The sequence below is a fragment of the Melospiza melodia genome, chromosome 5 (genome assembly GCF_035770615.1).
Source record: "Melospiza melodia melodia isolate bMelMel2 chromosome 5, bMelMel2.pri, whole genome shotgun sequence".
In the NCBI taxonomy this organism is placed as follows: Eukaryota; Metazoa; Chordata; class Aves; order Passeriformes; family Passerellidae; genus Melospiza; species Melospiza melodia.
This window is the reverse complement of record NC_086198.1, coordinates 28803704-28823085: the sequence shown is the minus strand read 5'-3', so window position 1 is coordinate 28823085 and position 19382 is coordinate 28803704. Positions and strand designations below refer to the sequence as shown.

General features: G+C 40.4%; 1 protein-coding gene across 6 annotated transcripts in view; it reads left to right on the top strand.

The window, feature by feature from the left end:
- The window catches only part of ZNF827 (zinc finger protein 827), a 100208-nt gene that overhangs the window by 26238 nt on the left and 54588 nt on the right, over positions 1–19382 (top strand). For all 6 annotated transcript variants that reach the window (XR_010027775.1, XR_010027774.1, XM_063156736.1 and 3 more), the window contains 2 exons: positions 2904–3076; positions 12887–13370. Coding sequence is in view for 4 of the 6 variants with exons in the window: in XM_063156736.1 (XP_063012806.1) it covers positions 2904–3076; positions 12887–13370 (657 nt within the window). In the remaining 2 variants the exon portion in view is untranslated. The remainder of the gene's footprint in view (positions 1–2903; positions 3077–12886; positions 13371–19382) is intronic.

Below are 19382 nucleotides of genomic sequence, written 5' to 3'. Positions count from 1 at the left end.
ATGGACAGCAGTGCTCATCCCTCCCTTGGAAGAGGAGGAAGAGGGATGCAATGAGTAACAACCAGTACCAGTTTTTGCTCTGTGTTATACATGTGTTCTATAAATGCTTAAATGCTGTGTTTTGCCAAGGTAATTAAAGTGGCAAACTATTCTTGGCATGGGCCTGGCCTAAGGTTTTCATTAGTTTAGATTAAGCCTTCTTGGAGTAATATAAGCTAACAGCTGAATGTGTACATTTGCCATGAAAATAAATGTTACATATTCCTGATTCCTTTTGCTCAGAAAACCTTATGGCACTAAAATATTTTTTTTAAAAAAGGTATATAATTATATAATGCTTTATCTTGTCGTGTCTGTCTGGTTGTTCCTTGAGACTTTTTTTGTCTTGTTCCCAGACAGAAGTATCTTTTCCCAGCAGGGATAGCTTGAGAGGTCTTTTCCCCCACACTCACACATTGAACTTTTACACTGATGAGTTTGCTTTGCTGTTACAAATCTGATTCACTTCCCCACCAGCAACGTGTAGCTTTGGTTATGAGATCAATACTCAGTGAGATTAATTAGATGTAAGTAAGGAGCAGCAAGGATGGAGGCTATTTAAAGAGGAGTAAGTTAATAACAAGAGCATGCCTGCTGCTCTTTTGTCCACCACGTTGAGCTATTTGCTCAGAATTATTTCAGGCAAGAAGCTGGAGCCATGGCTTATCAGAGTGTGGTTGCCTCTGAAATGGCATGTCAGGTTTGGTCAACCTAATCATGACTTGCATGTTTATTACAGTAAATTGGTACAGAGGAGATGAACTTTTCTATCAATCTGTTACTATTGCCAGTTTTATAAACTGCTTACACATTTGGGATGAAGTTGAAAAGGAAGCCTAAAATATCTGTTAAGTTTTGATTGTTTTGAAAGAGTGTGGGTGACAGACCTTTCTTTTACTGACTGAATACTTATTTGGTGTAACTTAATGCCTGTGATGCTTGGAATTTGGTTCCCAAAACTTCTTTGGGAAGCACTGGCTGATTCTCTCCTCACTGGTGTACTATTGTGATATAAGATAGACATCAATATAAATGAAGGAAAGCTGAAACCCCTGATTTTCTTTTTAGTCTGAGCTTCATACAGTATAGGGCTAACATGGTTCAGCTCTGGAGCACACTGGCACAATTCCTGAGTAACACTAATTGTCTCTGTTATTGGTGAGGTCACATGCATTCATCCCACTTGTTTGCATATTTTTTAATGTGCTAGATCACCCTTGATTCATCTTAATTGCTGATTTATTTTTGAGGGAGTCAAAACCAGGTAATATCTTGTTACACTTTTCTCTTCTGGGGGGTAACCAGAGGCTGAAGAAAAGATGTGATAGAAGGAAAAGACATGATAGGTAAAAAAGCCACCCATGTATTTTTTTTTTCTGTGGTTTGTCTCTCTCCTGCCTGTTGTCAAGAAAAAAGTAAAAATATTTTAAAACAAACATAAGCAGTTATGACATTGGTTTTGGCCTACTCTTTAGAGAGGCAGAGAGGGGAACAATTTGATATTTTAAGCGTGATAGAATATTTTACAAGGAGAATTTCTGAACTTGCAATAGTATATGCTTTGACATTGTGTCCCTTTCTGTACTTACATAATGACTGCCTAATCAGTTGAATTATAGTGGGTTTGTTTCCTACTTAATTGCAAGAATTGTACTTTGGGATGAGACAGATCTTTCTGGAGGTTTTTATCACTTAGTTCCTCATCAAGGGAATTTGATGTTTGCGAGATTCTTATCAGTGATAGTATTGAGATTAAATAGTCTGAGAGAATTTTTGAAGAGCAAGATGCACATTGCTGAGCTCTGGATATTTGAAAACAGTTTTGTCTTTTACAGTAAGGAAAAGGACATCCAGTTCCACTGTAATAGTAGGCCTTCCTTTATAATAATGAGAGGAAATTGTTGTGAGAGGATGGATGGATGGATGGATGGATGGATGGATGGATGGATGGATGGATGGATGGATGGATGGATGGATGGATGGATGGATGGATGGATGGATGGATGGATGGATGGATGGATGGATGGATGGAGGATTAGTTGTGCAAGGTCAGCAGCAAGGAATTTCTTTCTCCTTCAACCTTGTGATGGTTCTGCACTTGGAAGTCTAACCATATTTTCCTGATCAAAGCCATCAAATCCTTTTTTTAGGTGAATTGGGCAGTAAAGCAAAGTGCAGACATTTAGGAAGGCAGTAGATTTAAAGCCCTGGCAATTAGAGGAGCAGAAGGAAACCTATGACCTGAAGACCTTTGATGGCTGGTGCTGCAGCAGTATCTGCTTGAGCCATAACTAAACAATTTCAGCAGCAGGACTTCCAAAGTCTTTCAGTTCTGGTGTTAAATATATCAGCCATGCAATACCAGCATGCTTTTCAGTTAAATTGTGGGTTCTTCTATGCTTTATATCCTGCTTTCCTGCTGGCTAACCATCACATGTGGAAATGGATCATTTTTTTAACAGTTATGCATATTTCCCATACTCTGCTACAACCAGCCTTTGATAGGAAATGAAGCTGAAAAGTGATGATTATGAGAGGCATTCATCTTGGTGCAGTTCAATTATAAGGAACATTAGGACCCAGGTGAGAGAGAGGAGCATCCTCTACTGATTAGTGAAAGGAAGTTTGGAGCATTAGCCTTTATAAATTATGGTGACCTTTCTCAGAGGGATAATAACTAGAACCAGGGGAAGAGGTATATGCAGGGGGAAATGGAAACTTCTGGTACCTGCTGCTGTTTAACCAGTGTCTCTTAACAGATGAAACTTGAGAAATCATTGAGAAATGATATCTTGAATATGTTTACAAGGGGAAAGTATTTGGCAAGTGGCTGTAAAGGATCCTCTCTTTTTCTTCCTGCTAAGCCTCAGAAGAAGAAGGAGGAAAACCTTTCCAGTGTCCCATCTGTGGTTTGGTTATCAAGAGGAAGAGTTACTGGAAACGGCACATGGTGATTCACACAGGTTTGAAGAGCCACCAGTGCCCTCTCTGTCCTTTCCGCTGTGCACGCAAGGACAATCTCAAATCACACATGAAGGTAAGGGAAACCTTTACTGACAATCAAAATACCCAAATCATCAATCAAAAACTGAGAGTATAACAAAGCTGTTTCATTTGCATTTGCAAGAACAAAATTTCCCTTGTTGTGCTACAAATGATGCCTGTACTTAACTAAAGAGGCCATAAAAAGAAAGAAATAACTTTCATTCCATTGCTTGCCTTTCCATTTTATGCAATGTGGAAACTGCCTTGGGTTATGTCAGTTGGGTACAGCACAAGCTGTGTGTGGCTGATTCAGTTCCAGAGCTGGAAGCACCAGGAGCAGGGATGCTGGTTGGGATGTGACACCACACAATCCTATCAGTGCTACTCCCAGGATGCCAGTGCATGCTAATAGCCCTGCATGCCAGTGGCTCACTCTAAGTGGGCAAACCAACTTGGCCAGCTCTAGCAGGGATCTCTCCATCACTTTCTACAGTCAGGCCTGCAGTTTTAACTTTTTTCTTGCTGTAGCTTTTAATTGTGGGTATTTCAGAAGTGAATCATCCAAGCCAAAATGAATGACAGATCATACTGTAATATTTTCTTTTCAAGTTTAAAATGTGTTTTTAACTCAGCCTGAGTTTTGGGCTTAAGCTGAAAATGACCTTCTGAAGGAGGCAACATCTGTGTTGATACAGAAAAATATAAAAAAAAGAAGAAACTGATTGTCTGCTTAGCTGAAGTACTACATAGGTGCAACACAAAATGCTGAGTGTTGCAAGCTGTAGAATATTCTTGAGGAAGTTGAAATGGAACCTGTCCTCTTAGCCCTTTGATTGATAAGCTGAAGTGAAAACATTTCCCTTGTTAATGCAGCTGAGTTTTATCATAATAGTGAAATGTTTTATTATAGTTACCATTTTGTCTGTTTTAGATGAATGTGTGTAACAGGGGATCAGACTGATGTGAGGGGGGACAGAAATGCCTGTTCAGGTTTCCTATGTGCTATTGCAGAATCTGAGCTTACTGGACAAGAGTATGGCCTTGCTTACACTCAAGAAGCTGTTCCCTTCTGTGTAAATTATTCTGATTCCTCTTGTCACAACATTAGATCTTACTATGGTTTAAGTTGTTGCTAGGTCTTAAATCATCCCCCTATAGTCTGAAGGCTCATTCCTTAGAACTTCTGCTGTAGATCAGTGCACTATTCCCAGGCATCCTCAGTGTATCATGCTAAACTAATCCTTATCAAGTCAGCTCAGTGCTTATGGCTCTCTCTTTTAGGACTTGCTGTTCCATGTTGACTAGAGGGCACAGATGGCCAACCTAAGCAGAGGATGAATAGATAGGATGGGAACACAGCATGGAAAGAAAGTGTGGGGTTTTTTGTTTGTTTGTTGTCAGCTGTTGACAACCTGCACAGAAGTGTGCATCACATAGAAGCTCACTACTCCCTGGCAAAGACCTGTTGTTGTCTCCTGCTTTGTAAAGGACATCCCTATTGTTCCCTGCAGAAATAATTGTTCTCTACATTTTTCTGCCTTACTGGCAAAAAACATTGCTTGGAGGTTGAGGATCTATCCCTTCCTTTTTGGCATGGTGATTTCTGCAGGAGGTCACAGGTAGCATGTTGGACAAAATCAGGGACTTTTTCACTGTCTCTGTGTATTCTCAAAGTGATGCCTTCCTGAGGCCCTTGTGCCTGTTTCTGCTCCCCTCCCAGCATTAAGCTTTCATTGACTGAGACTGCATCTGCTTAAAACATATTTCCTTGTACAATCATGTAGCATGTAGTGTTAATTATTTGGTGATATTGTGACTATGACTGGGTAATGCTCAGTTAGAAACCCCTGAGGTCAGAGTCAGGCCTGTTTGACTCAATGTAAGATTACAACCACCTTCAGCCTCACTGTGGAGGCCTGATCTGAAGTCTCCTCCATCACCAGAGTCCACTCATAAATGCCATGATGGACTCGGGCATCTTGCTGGCAGAGCTGTCCTTATTTGAGGTGAAAGCAATTGTCTTACAAAACCAGGTGGTTTGCATTTGTTTTTTGGTCTTCAGACAGATGCAAAGAATCACAACAATCTGAGAGATAATATTTTACCGTATTTTCAAACAGTTTCATACACTTTTCTTAACTGACTAAGCCATTAAAACTAATTTCTATCACATCAAAACTGAAGCAGGTGAATGAGGAGGGGGCATGTTAGTCTTGTGTCTGAAAGTGTCAGGCATAACTTATGTTCCTTTTGGTGGAAGTATAAATTGATAACAAGATTAAAAGTTTTAAAAAATGAGATTTCTTTTCTCATTATAAACAGTGCTGCCTTTAGATCTATATGTACATGATATTATAAAAACTGCAACATATATAAGGCAACAGCATTCAAAATGGACTGGAGACACACCAGAAATGGTACAGTACAGCTGGGAGCTACTTAGGATGCAGTGTTCTGGTTATGCCAGCTGGATGTGTTGGTTTTCTCATTGCCTTAGTGTCCTTTGGGAGCTACCTGGCATCATCTCCTTTCTGGCAGGCAGCCCATGAAGGAAGAGCTGCTTCTGCTTCTCCAGCCATTTCTCCCCATGTGTCAGCTGTGCCTACATGTGAAGGCAGATTTTTCAAAACCAAAAAGGCCACTCAGAGCTAAGGTACTGGGCTGGTATTTGTCATTCATTACAAGGCAACTTTTATTCCAGGATGCTGTAACAAACCAAGCTTTTTTCCAGGGGCAGGTACATCACCTTAAAATCTTTGTTTATGCTGTTCTTTGGTTTTCATGTTTTTTTTTCTCTATTGATAAGAGGCAAAATGTGTTTTGTTCAGCTGCAGTCCTCAAAATCTGATTATTTTGCTTTTGTGTCCTCCTGAGCAGCATAGCCATGAGCTTGAACCACCTTTTTTTTTCCTAGGTTCTTGTAGGCATTCTCCACTGAAACTAGTTATTTGGAGATTTCATTTCCATGAGTGGTCTGTGTGTATCCATATGGGCCTTCCTCACTGTGTCTTTAGGCTAATGACCCATAACTACATATATAGTTATAGTTAGATATATATATACACACTATTATATATATTTTTTACATATATATATTACATATATATATATTTATATGTAATTTTATTATGATAATTGTAACATGTCTAAGTGACTGACCCAGAACTCAACATTGCCAACATTTTTGGTGTCCTGCCCCCTGCTATGGAGGAAATCTTAATAGGGAGCTGGAATGGTTGCAGCCCTGACCCATATTCAGATCTGCATGTGCTACCCACCACATGGATGAAGCTTTCTCCCACTAAGGGCACTTTGCCAGGGCCAGCTCACAACTGGAGGCGAGGAAGTGAAAGGAGCAAGAAGGGAAACAGAAGGAAAGTTTCCACACAGACACACAACAAACAAGGGAGGCTGAGTAGCCTGCCTTTTAAGGCACAGAGTGTTAACTATAATTGTTATATTGTGTTTAGACTCCACAGTGATAGACACCTTATAAAAATCCAAAAATAAATGCAGTGCAGAATTTTATTAGGTTTTTTTTGGAGGCAAATTGTAGTGCATGCATAACCACAAGTCTGGGCTCTTGTTCCCAGTAATCTGGGGGGAGCTGATTCTGGTGTCACAGCATGGTTTCCAGGGATGCTGAGAGCACTGAACTGAAGATTAAGCTGGACAAAATGAATGGGTAACTGAGAGAGGTGTCTTGTCCAAACAGGCAGCAAATATTATTCTGGAGTCCTTTTCTCTGTTTTTCAAAATATATGTTTAGTTGGAATAGGTTTTCTTCTTGAGACAGTACCTTATGTACTTCTCCTGCAGAAAGCAATGGAAACTTGTGGTGCAATTCAGCAAGATGTAGTCAGGCTTTTCTGCTTTTCCTGGTGGGGATTACATTTTCCTCAGAGCAATACCACAAGCATCAGTCAGACTTTGGCCAATTGGTGCCTTTGGATCATGCACATATCTTCCTCAGCAATTGGTGGACAGATAGGCTGTGAGATCATGCAGATATGTTCCAAGAAAGCAACAGGATATTAGCTGAGCACTTGGAAGGGGAGTGAGGAAGAGGAGCATATGGCCAAAAACAATATCTATAAATGTTCCTTGTGCTGCTATATAGGCATAAGGCAGGAATGGGTGAGCTATCTGTCATAGCAGTGGAAAAGAAGTTTGGCATTGTGAACATGTGGTGAAACATGAGGGTTTGATAGAAAATGAGGGAAGGGAAGGTGAGGCTTAGCAGGAAGGTTCAGTGCAGTGGTAGGCAGGTCATGTGATGCTCAACCACAGGATTTTCCTGCTTGTGAAGAGCAACCATCTCAGTGAGATCCAGATTGATGTTCTTGTCTGATACAAAGAGGGTTGTAGTCAGCCTTGCAGTTAGGGAGTCTATTAATGATATCCCAGCAGGAATCAGGAAAGGTCCTGAGGAATGGGACCAGGTGTTCAGTTCCCCTTGCTGATTTGCTTTTTCTTCTTTCTTCCTCAGCTAGTGTCAGATAACTGTATAAGCTTTCCTAATCCATTTTGGTGAAGTATAGGACTGGTTCTTTTCAAAGCATCTTCACCTCTTGGGAGAGGGATGTTGAATGTGCCTTATGGGAGAGGGTTTTTTTATTTTTAACTTAAACTTGAAGAGCCATGGGAGGCACCTGTGATTCAGTGACCTCCCCAGCAGCTGAGGGGAGCTAATGCAAACTTGCACAGCTTTTCAACACACAAAATCTGTGCCCAGAGTCTCAGGCACCACAAATGACTTCAAGTATCTCCCTTTTAATCTCTCTTTTTGCATATGAGACAAGGATAAGACAGGACCTTAAATCTTTTCAAAAAATAATTTTTTTTAAAACCTAATTCAGTCCAGCACTGCAGAGAGGCCTTTTTCCCCCTTGTTTTCAAGCAAAGCAAGGAAATACTTTATAAAAGAAAATACTATATAAATAACATATGTCTTGAGGGGAAGGATCAGATCAAAACTAGCAACACAGCACTAAACTTTTGAAAATGCAATATTTTAAAAATGAGGGAATTGTTGGAAAAGAGCATGAAATGAAAATGCAGAGGGCACATGCTAGATGTTAAAATGGAAAGTGCACTCAATTTTAAAAATAATCCCACAAAAGAAACGTGAATCCCTGTGTCTCATAACCAGAAAGTGGAGTCTGTGCAAAGCATTACCCAGCTTTAGGGAAGGGGAAGGGAAAAGATCAACCTCAGCAGTACCACAAAATTGCAGGATGTGCCTGTATCACCCTTTTCCTCACCCCTACTCCTGTTTTACCCTGTTGGGTGGGATCAGATATATTGGTAACTGTGGTACATCTCTATGGCTGGTAAATCAGCAGGGATATTTCTTGTAAGTATGAAAAGATGACTTAAGAAGTGGCTTATGATACCAGGAAAGTTACAATGTCCACACACCAAAAAAAAAAAACAAACCCAAAAAAAAACCCCCACCAAAACGAAACAAGAAAAGTAACAGAAAAAGCAGCACATTGATACAAATGCTGTGATACGACGGGGACATGTGGTTTCTGTAAAAGAAAATAATGTGTTCCTCTACTAAGATGTTTTGAGCATGTCAGGAAAATCATGGACTTTAAAATCAGTTGAAATTTATTTGGTCTATAAAAAAAGCCTTTGGCAAAGCTTCTCACAGAGAAGCTGCCAAATAAATTAAGCAATGTGATGTACTATGGCAAATTAGAAATTCACCAAGAGACAGTAAAACAAAGGGTAGGAAGGAATTAGCAATTTTAAGCATGACAAAAGGCTAACAAAGGGGTGTTCCATTACTAAAAGTGAAATTGTGCATATTTTAGCAAATATGACCTACACAGAGTGATGACTGTCGGTAAGAGATTATAGATGGTGCAATCTTATGTGCATGAATTGAGATTTAAAAAGGCAAAGCTTGAAAGGGAACAAAAGGAGGCTGGCTGCCTGATAAACAAGGGGGCAAATGAAGTTATTGTTGACAAATAGAAGATACTGTACCTTGGAAACCAGAGTCTAATAATGCACCTGCCTGTTGGATATAATGAACTGTAACTGCTCAGGAAAAATATCTGGATATTGTTATAGACAGTTCAATGAAAATCTTTTCTTGGCATGTACAGCAGTGGTTAAAAAGCACATTAGATATTTGAGTGTCTGGAGAATAAAACAGAAATAACACTGAAAATGTAACAATGTTACTATTAGCATATGGTGTGCTGCCACTTCTGGTCACTGCATTAGAAAAGACATGAGAAATAGAAGGGATTTTAAAAGCTGGTAGTGAAAATTATTAGTGGGATGGCAAGAAAGGACTGCCTTTGAAGAAAGGAGCTGAAAAGAATGGGACTGCCAGGAGGGTGAGAGAGGTGTGATCAGAACAATGCTTGATGGAGAAGATGAACTGAATGGCCTCTTTTTTTCTTTCTTGTAATCTGAGAATGAGGAGGCAGCAAAAGAAACTGAGAGAAACAAAAATTTAAAATTTTGACCAAGAGATAACTTGTGCCCAAGTCCTCAAACAAAGCCTAAAGTTTGTAAGGACACTGTAATTCTGTTGAAAATTACTGCAAGTGTCATAGCAAGCACACACTGAACAAACTGCAGAACCACAAAATATCATTTGAGACTGGGCAAGGCTGCAGGGTCAGAATCAAGAGGATACAAGTCCTTTGCCCAGTCAGGGAGAACATCCCTGGTTAAAGGAAATAAATAAACTCTGAAGCCAGAAGCCCTTAAGTGGTTCTGGCATAAGTCAAACAGCAGTTTTATGGGATTTTGAAAGAAGCATTGTGTATGAGCAGGTTGTGCACTGTGGTTTGTTGCAGTGTAATTCAGAGAGATGCAAATCTGGCAGCAGCTGGGCTCAGGCTGGCACTTTGGGGAAAACCTGCCAGCTGCACTCTTGTCTCCTCCTGCCTGTGGTTCTTGCAGGGAGAGCCTGTTGGAGTCTAAAGAAGACATCTGATGGTTTGGGTAGCATTAGCACAGTGTAAGAGCCATTCTCTGCCTCATGGAGGGAGCAGGCAGCTTTTTGGACTGTAATATTGCATGGCCTGAATCTCCCCTGTGGCTTTCTGTGTAGCTCTACGGGGTTTCTTGTTTTTCTTACTGCGGCAAGTAGTTGCTGCCTTGACTCTTTCCCCCAAATGGCCAAGAATGGCAATTCTTGGCTCTTTTAGCTGCTGCTGAATGAGAAAATAAAGGATAGCTTTTCCTTTGGAGGGATTTTAGCTTAGCTTTAGTGTTTAAATTTTTAAATTAATTTTATTTAATTTTGAAAATAAAAGTTAAAATCTTCTGGTGGGAATGGACTTTGGATATTGGGTGGTTATATCTTTGGCTTATTTTTTTTCTTGGTCTAAAATTTTTCCTTTCAATACTCAAAATACTTGGGTTTGAACTCTGTCATTCCTTGGCTGTGAGTTAGAAATGCTCTTTATTTTATGAGAAATCCATTGGTGATGAAGTCACTGTTTTCGGGCAGGAGAAAAAAAAATTCAAATTAATCAATGGCTCTTATTTTCATCCATTCTCAAAAGATATTGCAGAGGTGGCATGCCCTAGTCCTGGAGAGAGGAGGTGGGCTCCCACCCAGGCTCTGTCACCTGCCTGCTGCAGGGACAGCCTTCTGAAGGCATGGGATCGATGCTTGTGATAAGGAACTCTGGAAGATGTGGTTAAACACATAGGCAGGGAAATGCTGATTGAAGGGGACGCTGGAGAGAAGTCCTGGCACACAGAATCTGTGGGTGTAAGAGATAAAGTTGCCATGGTGAGGGTGCTTGCTGCCCTGAGCACATCTCGGTGTTCTCTGTGGAGAGTGCTCACACACTGCTGTGCTCACAGACCATCCTGCTTCCACCAGTGTACACAGGCAATCTGGTTGGCATTTTCATTGTAACCTGCTAATATTTAGCATTTATTGTGCTGCTATTCTTCTGCAAGGTTGCTTTAAATATGTGTTAGGTTAGAACCAGCTTCTTTCTTTTTTCTTTTCTTTTTGTCTTTATCAGGTGCAATTATAGGATTGCAGAATTGCTTTGTCTGTAAATGTCGTGCTTAGACAGTGCTGAGAATGTCATTCTGGCCAAGAGAAATTCTCTCTTGCTATCTGTCTAGCACCTCCAGAGCCACCAAAGAACCACTGAATGAAAAGTTACTGGTGAAATGTGTCTTCACTGAATGCAAAAAGTACTTGTTTAAAAAAAAAAAATACATTCCCCAGCTTCACATTTCAGCAGACCTGAGTTGAGGGCTTGTGTAAAACTGTAAATCCTGAATCTGAGCTTGTGACTGAATTCCTCTTACAATATTGGAAATTAATCAGGCCAAGTCTAGCACTAAATGAAGCTCCAGCCTGAATTCTGACAGAGCCTTGTTTGGGAAATGCTGCTGTTACCCTGGAGCACCAGGTGTCTGCACCAGGACCCTCAGGATCTGGATCTCAGCTCTGCAGGAGACTGGAAAGTGCTGAAAGCCTTAGCTAAAGCTAGGTTTTCCAAGCTCCCTTGTGTAGATCTGCAGCCCTCAGGGCTTTTGGACTCCCAGGCTGTAGCAGCAAACCTTAGATCCCTGGCACAGCTGGTTTCCTCTGAGCCAAACCCAGGGAGCAGGGAAAGGAAGAGTGCCTACTCAGTAGAAAGGGAATCACACCTTGTTTGCCAAGAGTTCATCAAACCTCTCCATGTTTCAGGTGAAATATTTTGCATTCAACAAATTGCCATTTTCCAACAAAAATCTGTCTCACTGAAATGTTTCCAACCAACTTGAGTCACAAGTGAAAGCGAATGTGTGGAGCTCAGCTGGTGCCAGTGTGTCCTGATCACATGTTCATCCATTAGTAAGGAACAAATATATGTATTTGCCAGCCTTTTTGCAGGGAGTAGCCTGCAGGAGTGCTGCTGCCAGGATTTAAAATTTATTTGTGAAGCCATAGCAAAAAGATTTTTCAACAGCCTTGCTGCTATTATGCTGGGCTCAGTTGCTCCTTCTGTTTAATGAGTACTGTATGAAGCAAGAAATTGTATAATTATATGTCTGTAGCTTATATAGTTTAATGAGTGTATCTGTTCCTATAATATGTGAGCCATTGTGCATGGATGGATGGAGTTCCCTCTAAAGGTAATCGGGATGGAGCCTGGGGATGGCAGGCATTGCACACACACTGGAGCATGCAGGCTCCATGACAAAGAGCCTGCAGTCCAAATATGAGGCCAGTCAGATTAACTGTGATCCTTAATTGACTGATAAACTTCAATAAATGGCAGACATCATCTCTCATGTTTCTATTGTATCATAAAAGAGCTGTTTATTTTCTGGTAGAATTAATTTGCAGCAAACTGTTTCAATAGCTCCTTGGTATTGCCAGGTGCTGTGTTTTTACTCTAATGGTACATAAATCAATGATGGACATTGCTGTGTTGGTTGGGGTTTTTTTTAGCTGAGTTGTTCTGAACAATTTTTATTAGTTAGGTTGTACAGAGTGATGTTTGTTTTTTAATCAAGAAAGTTATTAGTTATAGCTTGGAAGTCTTTATGCACTGACAGGTCATCAGGATCTGATTGTAAGAACTGTTTGATCCAAAGCAGACATCATCATTTCCAAGCTGCAGAAACAGATGTTCCTGATTTTTTTTGTTGTTTTCACTTGAGTCCAATGCTTAAGTTCTTGTGTGAAAGAATCCTACTGTTCTTGGGGTCTGACCACTTTCCCAGTGCTCAGAATGAAGAGTTCACTCACTAGTTAATATTTTCTTCTTCTTTTTGTTTTTTCAAACATTGTGAGAAACAGAGTCGAGATTTCTGCAGTTCTATTAATCTGCCTGGCTTAATGGAAGCTGTTGTCTTTCCCCTCTTGACCCAGGTTCATCAGCACCAAGACAGGGGTGAGACCTTCCAATGCCAGCTGTGCCCTTTTACCTCCTCCCGCCACTTCAGCCTGAAGCTCCACATGCGCTGCCACCAGCATTTCCTCAGGACAGAGTCTAAAGTGAAGGAGGAAATGCCAGACACTGAGGTGAAGGGGTCCCCACAGCTGAACAGTGACTCCTGCCCGGCAGCACAGAGGGAAGGAGCGGGGCCTGAGCTCCCGGGATCAGCATCTGTGTCCAAAAGCCCCGATGTGGCTGGGCAGCCTGCTGGGGGCGTTCCACCTTTGCTGGTGAAAGAAGAGCCCAAGGACGACACTGGCGCCCCAGCTGCACCTTTTGCTCTTAGCACTGTTGACAGAGCCCCAAACAACACAAAGCTGAAAGACTCCTCTGACTTCGTGGCCAATACAGCATCAGCACTATTCAGCCAAGACATCTCTGTCAAGATGGCATCAGATTTTCTAATGAAGCTGTCAGGTAATTGAGCAGCAGCATTGGCTGCTCTTTTATGGGATAGGAGACGCTTTGTCTTGGTTTTATTAAGTCAAGGAATTGCTAGGAGCAAAACATTGTAGCTTCTTGACTTAAAATTACTTGTTTCTTTTGGTAGCAGAGGTGTATGGTGAAGGGCAGAGGGGAAACTGAGAAGAGATAGGAGTTTTGCTGTTTAATTGATGGGATTAGGAGTGAGAACTGTTTAGCCAGGCTTTCATGTTCATTAGCATTTACCTTGGCAAATCTCTTGTGATGCATTTTCCAGGCATGCTGAAGGTCCAGTTTGAAATCACTGAGGGTCACCCAAGTGCCCAGCATGTTCCAAATTTCAGTTTTAAAGTTTTTTGCCTTTACCCTCCTGTTAAAAAGGACCAGTAAGGTATTGGTCACCTTCCTTTCCAAGTTGTATTTGAGGCCTATGTAGTAAATATATGGGCAGTGTGAATGTTACTGCTTTTGTGTTTTGTTGCTAACACTTTTAAAAGAAGAGTAGTCTTAGAGATTAATTTAAAAATTATTATTGTTGTTTTATACATGTGTTTCATGCTTTTTCACTGTCAGAATATTGCTGTAAGAATGATATTCATATGTTAGACTGAAGTGTAGGATGTGTTTAGGGTGGATCTGTTATATTTTATGTGCTCTTTTATTGATTTGACTGAATAATTCAGAACAGTTGATATGCTGGGGAGGTGTTCTAAGCCAAATGTTTTTGAAATTGGCCTTGAATTTTTTGAAGAGAAAGAAGTCAGGAAAAATGTCAGTCAAGGAACTTCTGTTTCACAAGGAGATCTTGGATCTTGGTCCCCGTGGGACATTTTAGACTTTGGAGAGAGAACTAAACCTTTACAACAGAAAATAATTAGTTAGCTTTCTCCTTCAAATGGAAAGTAAGTTGTATTTGAGCAAATTTTATTGTCAGATAAACTAGGGAATTAGTTCTGTCTCTGTTTCACCAGCCTTGGTGAAACTACGGTCATTTGTTAGGAAAATCTTTCTTTCCTCATCTTCCCAGATCTTTATACCTCTGGGATCACAGTTCTGTGAGAAATTGAGTAGAATGGGTTAATACAAAAAATCAAGACTGAGGCTTCATGGAGCCAGTCAGGAAAAGAGAAAACAGCTGAGGGCAAGCAGGAGGTGAATTGGGCTGGCACAAATGGCTTGCTGTGTTGGTTGGAAGAAGCCACGGGACCTCCCCCTGAAAAAAAAATGAAATAATCTGTTAATATAAATGATTGTTCTGACTGACAAAGAGCGGGCAGGGTGAGTCTGTTTGGATTTTCTTGTGCATTTCTTGAGTTGAGTTTCAGATTTGGGCTTGATATGCAATCCATCTGACACTGTCCAACAGCTGTCCCACACATGTTGTTGTGCCGATGTGGATCCTGAATCCGGGTTGCTGTGCACGAAGAGGGTGATGTGAGGGGAGGGTGCTGCTCCTGATGGCTGCATGGAGCAGGAATGAGAGCAGAGTGCAGGAGAGGGGGGGAAAGCCTGAAAGCTGAGAGAACATGCAGCAATTTAGTGTGTGGCTTTTCATGTAGCTGTTCACAGTTTGGCAGACGGTCATGTTTTCAGTGTCTGCTCTATTGGCATCAGAGAAAGGATACAAATGTACATTATTCATGCAAAAGGCCTATGCAGTTATTTTATGGTGACTTACTAAAGGTCTTGAAACCTGACTTGTATGCACTGTTACCTAGCAACATGTTATAAAGTCGCTGGGGGAGCAAGATGTATCTGTAATTTTGTATGTGTGCATATTTGAATTAAAATGTACTGCCAGTCACCAAGTTTGCTATGCAGGAAGAGCAGTGTCAGAAGGAAGGGAATTTCTTTTCTTCTGAGATTTATGTTGTGTTACATACATTTGGTTCATGCTTTCCTCTATACAGAGTACATAAATTTAGAGTAGAAGTAATTCTCTTTTAGCAAGTTGGCTGAGTATTAGTTGCAGGTCTGATGGTTCAGCTCTGCTGAATGAAGTTCCTTTGAGTGATTTCTTTATTACAACAGTCTTGTTAGGCCCATCAGAGCTTCAATTATTTGCCCTACCTTTCCAATGATCTAAATCTTTTGACATCTCAAATTGTATATGCCAATTTTAACAGCCAACACAGATTTTTCGAGACCAAATTATGTCAAAACAATCTAATTTTCTTCTCTGACAGCCTTGTGGCTAGGAAAGAAGCAGTAGATAGATATATAGACTTTTAGAATTTGGCATTTATTCTTATTGAATATTGATCTTCTAAATGAACATTTATTTTTGCTTGCCAATGTTTATTGTTCCTCTTCTTGCTTGATGTCAGTCTGTGTACCTCCAGTTTCATGGGAAACCTGCTGAAGTCCATCCATCATATCCACATCCCTCCAGTTTAGGGACAAGGGTGTCGCATGTGACAGTGTCAAATGCTTGGCACAAGTCTGCTTGCCCCTGTCCACCAGTGCTTTAGTTCCACCATGAAAAGCCACCAAATTTGTCAGGCAAGACTTGCCCCTGGTGAAGCCACATTGGCTGTCACCAACCACTTTGTTTCCCATGTGCCTTAGCACAGTTTCCTGGAGAATGGAGATTAGAGTAAATAATCATAAACTCATTGTCATTAGGACAAAAAGTAAAAAGATTGTAAGGCTTATCACTGTAAGGTTTAAGTTAGTTTTAGGAAAATCTTTCCCCAGCTGAGGTGTTTATACCTCTAGGATAGTTTGGCTGGAGAGATTGTGGCATCTCTGCCACTGGGGAAATGTACAAACAGCTGCCTGTCAGATATGGCTGGTCACATATGAAGCAGTAAGATGGACTAAATCTGTGTATCTCTATCAGTGGACCATAGGATGTCATAAGCAGTGGCAAGAAATGTTATCTGAACAAAAACAAGCAGCAAGATGCAGAGATGCAAACTGGGGGCAAATTTACAGATGTTTGAAGTTTAGACCTGGTTTGGAGTGGGCCAGAGATGAATTATGGTGACCCTGCCCAAAACAGCCATTCGGGTTTTTTTTTAGAAAGGCTCAGGGGAGCTTTAGATTTAAAGAGATTGAGAAATACTGGTGTGGGTGACCTTTTTAAGACCACTTCATGCCCAATTCTGTGCCATTGCTTGCCAGAAAGATCTTTAGTTATGTGTTTTATGAAATAAAGCATAACACAAATCTCCAAATGTAAATCTAAAACTTAGAACAAATCTTGATTTTTTTTTCCTAGATTGAATTCTCTAAGTCCTAGTTTAAGGTGGGAGAGGATTTTAAATTGACAAGAAATTTAAAAGGGTTCTCTGAAACTTTAGTCAGAGTTTTTTATAAAGATGATTAGCAGATACTCAACACATAAAAAGAAGAATATTTAAGCATGGGCATGTTTTTACCTTCAAATCTTGCCCCTCTGACTTCAGCAAGTCTCCTTGTACACTTTAAATTTTTTCAGTATTTTGCTGTAGCAGTGCTTTGTCAGAATGCTTTCCTCCCCCAGTCCATTAAATTCCATGTTGAAACTTTATAACAGCATTCATATCTTAATTTAAAGAGTATTTGATTTTCCTGTTTCAAAGGTTTCAGTGGCAGACATTATACAACACATCTCTTTAAATACTGGTGTCCTTCCACCCACTTTTCAGGCTTTAGCTTTTTTTTTTTGCCAATAAAAATTTCTTTCACAATGATCCAAACTACAATGGCCAGTGTACCCTAGTGATGTTATTACTGTGCCTACGTTATGTGCTGCGGTAACTTTTAACATTTGGAAATAAATGAATCCCAACAAAATGAATGGGATCCTTGCACTATTGCTCTCCATGGGGTTCTGTGTGGAAGCAGTAATTGGTACACATCCTTCATTGCTGGCCTCTCTCCCCACCTCCCTGGGTTTAAACAAGTGCACTGCTCCAGCAGCAGGTCTCTTCATCTTCTGGAGTGGTATCAAGTGTGCCCTGCCTCTGCTGTTCTTTTTATGTTCCCCAAGTTACTTGCATGGAAAACCTTAAAAGAAGACAGGAGGAAGGAGCTAAAATGCTGAGGGTTTGGGGCTGGCCATGTTAAACCAATTAGAAACTGCTTTCTCTCAGTTTGTCATGTCTGCTGTCACTGTCATGCGAGGAGTCAAGTCTTTATTTTGGGAAATAAAGCCACCATGGGACTTTGGTGACTGTCCAAAATATTTGGGCTTTTTCATTTGTGTTTTATTAGCTGATTCCATTAATGGCATAATGAGAGAGTAAATCATCAGACCGCTACATACAGCATATTAGTAGAAAAGCTAACTAATCATTTGTTCTGTTTGGCTCTTGAAAATTACTGTGTTCCTTAAAGGTAATACAAGTAATTTGAAATGTTTTATCATTTGCCATTGACTGTGCTGAACTGGCTGGCTTGAACTCTTCAAACAGTTATTTTTAATAAAATAAAATCATATCAAATTTAATTGCCATAATTTATGTATTTGAGTAGCAAGTTCCAAAGAAAAGACCAGGCTGTCTATATTTGGGATTCATAGTTTATGTCAGAATGTAAAATTTAAATTAGAATATGTAAGCTCACAGGACTGGCAATTAGTGAGCCATGTCCTTAATTTAAAAATACTGTGAATTCCATAATGCTGCTGTCAGTGTAAATACCCCTGATGTCATCAAGTTCTCTCTTTGAAGTCTCTCCAGATTCACATTTTCCCAGTTTCCATACAGACCTTTAGTTTGAAGTAAAATTCTGATATGCAATAGCACATCTACTTAAAACTTGGGCAAATAAAATCTTGTTCTAATCTTTGCTACTGATATATCATCACCCTTATAATCTCTTTTCAGTAAGTTCTATTCTTGCATCCACAATTTCCCAACATCCTTAAAATCACAGCGTCGTGTTTTACATCTTGAAGGAACATGTAGAATTTAGCAAGTAAGGCAGTGTAGTCTCTGTTCTAATCCAGCAATTTAAAATGCAGAATAGCAAACACCTTTTCTTTGTGTGTACTCAGTCCAATACAACTTAAAAGAAGCCAGCAATATAATTCTGGACCAGGTCTGTGCTTACAATTTCATTTTAATGTCTACACAAACTCTTACATTAGGAGTATAGGACTGGACTAGGCTAATGGCTCTTTTGTTTCCCTGAATACACCATTACTCTGGGCAGAAGTCCGAGCTCATGAGCCTTTCTCTCTCATCTGTCCAAAATGGGATTTGAAAACACTGTTAGTTCAATCATCTCTGATTGTTTGTTTTGTTTTTTGTTTTGTTAAACAAATATAAAGGCCAGTCTGGTGATATTTCTCTCCCCTGTTTTTGCTCCTTTGTAGAGAGAAGACGTTCCAATATTGCAAGTAATTCTTTCTTATCAGCAATAAATTCCTTCTTGCTCTTTTCACTGCTTGTTCTCTTTTCTCCAGTGTCCTCACAATCTTACCTGTTCTGCTGCTGTGTTGGTTTTCACCTGGAAAGGAGGAAATGTTCTTAGCAGATGCTACAGCCTTATTTACCCTGTGGGACTTTGGCTGAGCAGCAGCAATCTTGGGGTGTCAGGAGGAATGTGTGGTTCTGCTCCTGCCTCAGCAATTTGCCTGATTCCTTCATTCCACTTGGACTAGAACATGGGGAGATTTTGAGAGCACAGTAGCAGGACTGGCCATTCTCCTTTGCTATGTCTCATTGTGCTTGACTCCAGCTTTGCAAACACAGAGCAGCTTTAAAGAAGATCAGTTTACTTAGCTGGCCTTTCTTAACCTAGGCTTGCAGTTTTTAATGTACTGAAGCAATGTGGTTTGGAAGACCTCATATTTTAAGGGATCTCCATAAGCCCAGGGGTGCTAGGTTGTGGCATTATCATATTTGTGGTTGTCTATTCTGCCATTGCACTGTTTTGATTTAAAAAAATGTTGCCATGCTGAGCACCCTTGAGCCACAAGTAGCTTTTTCAGTGGTAATGCCCATTCTGTCCCTTAAAGCCCTATGGGTTAGTTAGGGCAGAGTAGAGATCTTTAAAATTCGGGTGTAATTGACT